The 2,489-nt window shown below is 56.3% G+C and overlaps 1 protein-coding gene across 1 annotated transcript; it reads right to left on the reverse strand.

Moving 5' to 3' along the window:
* Positions 1-234: 234 nt before the first annotated feature.
* On the reverse strand, positions 235-2,178 carry DQ04_04571070 (ABC transporter; the record flags this gene model as incomplete). The annotated part of the gene is made up of 1 exon (XM_009313670.1): positions 235-2,178. The coding sequence occupies one exon, from the start codon at positions 2,176-2,178 to the stop codon at positions 235-237; it is 1,944 nt and encodes a 647-aa protein (XP_009311945.1).
* Positions 2,179-2,489: the final 311 nt, after the last annotated feature.

Genomic DNA, 2,489 nt, shown 5'->3' on the forward strand with positions numbered 1-2,489 from the left:
AGGCAGTAAAGAGTGAGAGGGCAATGCGTGTAGATGGGGGAGGGGAGAAGCAAGAATCGGCACGAAATGTGTTATCAGATGAAGTGGAAACATGCAGGCACACCAACTGCATCTTGCCCACACTCCCGATAAATCACCGAAGTCATGCTGCCGCCAAAACAATCACCACGGCAACCAGCAGCAGTCTGCAACAGCAGCTCTTTTCCATTCCCACATGCATGCAATGCTGCTCACTCAGAGTGTACTGCAGCCTCGGGTGCGTGGTGGGCGGTGCCACAGCATTGCAACGAGAGAGCCAAGAACCAGCAGCCCGGAGATGCCAGCGAGGATGCCGACGTTGGTCCACTGCCGTGATTCCTTAAAGCCTAAAAAGGTTGCATACTGCGGCCCGGTGTAGCACATCGTCTCCTTGTTCGGCACACAGCCAAAGTCTCTGCCGAGGAACTGCGACAAAATGGAGGACTCGTACGCGAGCCGAATAATTGAGACGTTCGAGAGGAATTGGAAAGGCTTCGGCAACGTAGTAAGATTGAGAATAATGCCGGCGAGAAGTAAGTTCAGCGTGTAGACAGCGAAGAGGGCAAACATAGCCAATCGGCGCGTCCATATCACCGTACAGAAGAAGAACACTACAAAGTGACTGCAGAAAGACATGACACCCACAATGAGCACAAGCTCCATGGTGGGGAGGTAGTAATCCCACTTCTCCACAATGTTGGAAACGCAGAACACGACGAATGTAAACACCGACAACGAGAAGGCCCGCTCGAAGGCGCAGTATATCACGGCGTATGTCATGTAAGTGAAGACGCCATAGTATCCATGTGTGCGGTGGCGCAGGAAGCTATTGTACTCCTTTCTCTGTGCGTCGAGGGAGAGGATGCTGTGCAGGAATGTTGAGCTCACGAGGAAGAAGATGATGCCAATGCGGTTCTGCATCCCACTCTGTCCCTCTTGGCTGTTGTACACTGCCGCCAGCACCACCGCGAGTATGACGAGCAGGACGAAGAGAGATCCGCCCACGAGGAGGTTGTGCCGCACCTGCAACAAGGAGTACTTCAGCATGTAGTACAACCGAACGTGTGCGCCAGGGCTTGAGTACGTTGAGCCGCCGCGTGCCTCCCACCCGGTTGCACACTTGTGAAAGAATTGCAATACATTCTTCTGCACACGTTCTGCGTTGCCAGAGCGCGCAAAGGTGGCAGAAAGCGAAGTCTCCGCGTTTGAAGCTAGCCGATAGAGCGAACTTATGGCATTATCTACGAGCCCCGATGCGGGATCCGCTCGAATCGCAACGAGAAGCTCCTGCAGCGTTCCACAAAAAACACAGCGCTCACGGTCGAGGAGTATGACATCGTCAACATATTTCAGCATCGCCCAACGCGGCTGAGCCATCGAGACAAGAACGATGCGCTCACACCGCCGCTGGACGCCCCACTCGATGTTGTGGCTGACAGACGACGAGGTTTCTATCGCAGAGGTGTCACCGAGTGACCTTAGAGATGAGGTCTGTGGAGCAGCTATGGTGGTGACAGCGGTAGTATCAGCAGCTACCGACGGAGGAAGTAAAGGAGGAGGAGGAGGTGCCGCGATTCGTCGGAGGAGGCGCATGAACTCCTGCGCCTCATAGGTCCACAAGCCCTCCAGCAGCTGGTCGAAGCAGAGCACCTCCGGGTTCAGCAGCAGCTCCTTGCCGAGGGAGACCCGCCGCCGCACGTAGAGGGAGCAGTGACGCACCACTCGGTCCGCAACCTCCTCGAGCAGCAGCTCCTCCATGATCTCCTGCACGGTGAAGGCCCGAGTGGCGACGCGCATCGACGCGGCGTACTCGATGCTCTCCCGCACCGTGAGCTCTTCGAAGGCGGTGAATCCCTCGTCAATGAGCACAGTTCGCTGCAGATACGCGGGAGCATCGACAGGGACACCGTTCATCATGATAGTGCCACTCGCGCACTCCTCCTGTCCAGCCAGCGCGTTGAGGAGGCACGAATCGTTCTGCGTGCCACTACAGTTCACAATTGCGGTGAGACGACCACCATGTATGATGCCAGCAGCGTTATCGATCACCACGGACTTGTCGCGGTACATTGTCAGGTTGTCAAATCCCAGGGTAAGCGCGCAGCCAGAGGTGTAGGAAGACGCCAGGTCGCTCGACGCCGCATCGCCAGGCGCCGTCATCGCCCCCTCCCCCCCCGCGTGGTCTCCGCCGTATATGTTATGTTGTTTCACTAGCAACTAGGGGGGTGCGTGCGGGGATATATATATACACACACGCACACAGAGAGAGAGAGAGAGGGGAAGAGAGAGGCATGCGCTTAGCTGCAGCAGAAGCAGCAACGGCGGCGCCAGCAATCTCTGACAGATGGAAATCAAAAACCAGAGGGGCTGGCGACACCGAATACCGTTGCACCGCTCCCCCCCCCCGGGCATACGAACGGTGCAACAAGCAAAAGGCAGCACGGAGAACTAAAAAAAAAAGACACACCAAG

Source organism: Trypanosoma grayi (genome assembly GCF_000691245.1).
Source record: "Trypanosoma grayi strain ANR4 Tgr_457_V1, whole genome shotgun sequence".
NCBI classification, from domain to species: Eukaryota; Euglenozoa; class Kinetoplastea; order Trypanosomatida; family Trypanosomatidae; genus Trypanosoma; species Trypanosoma grayi.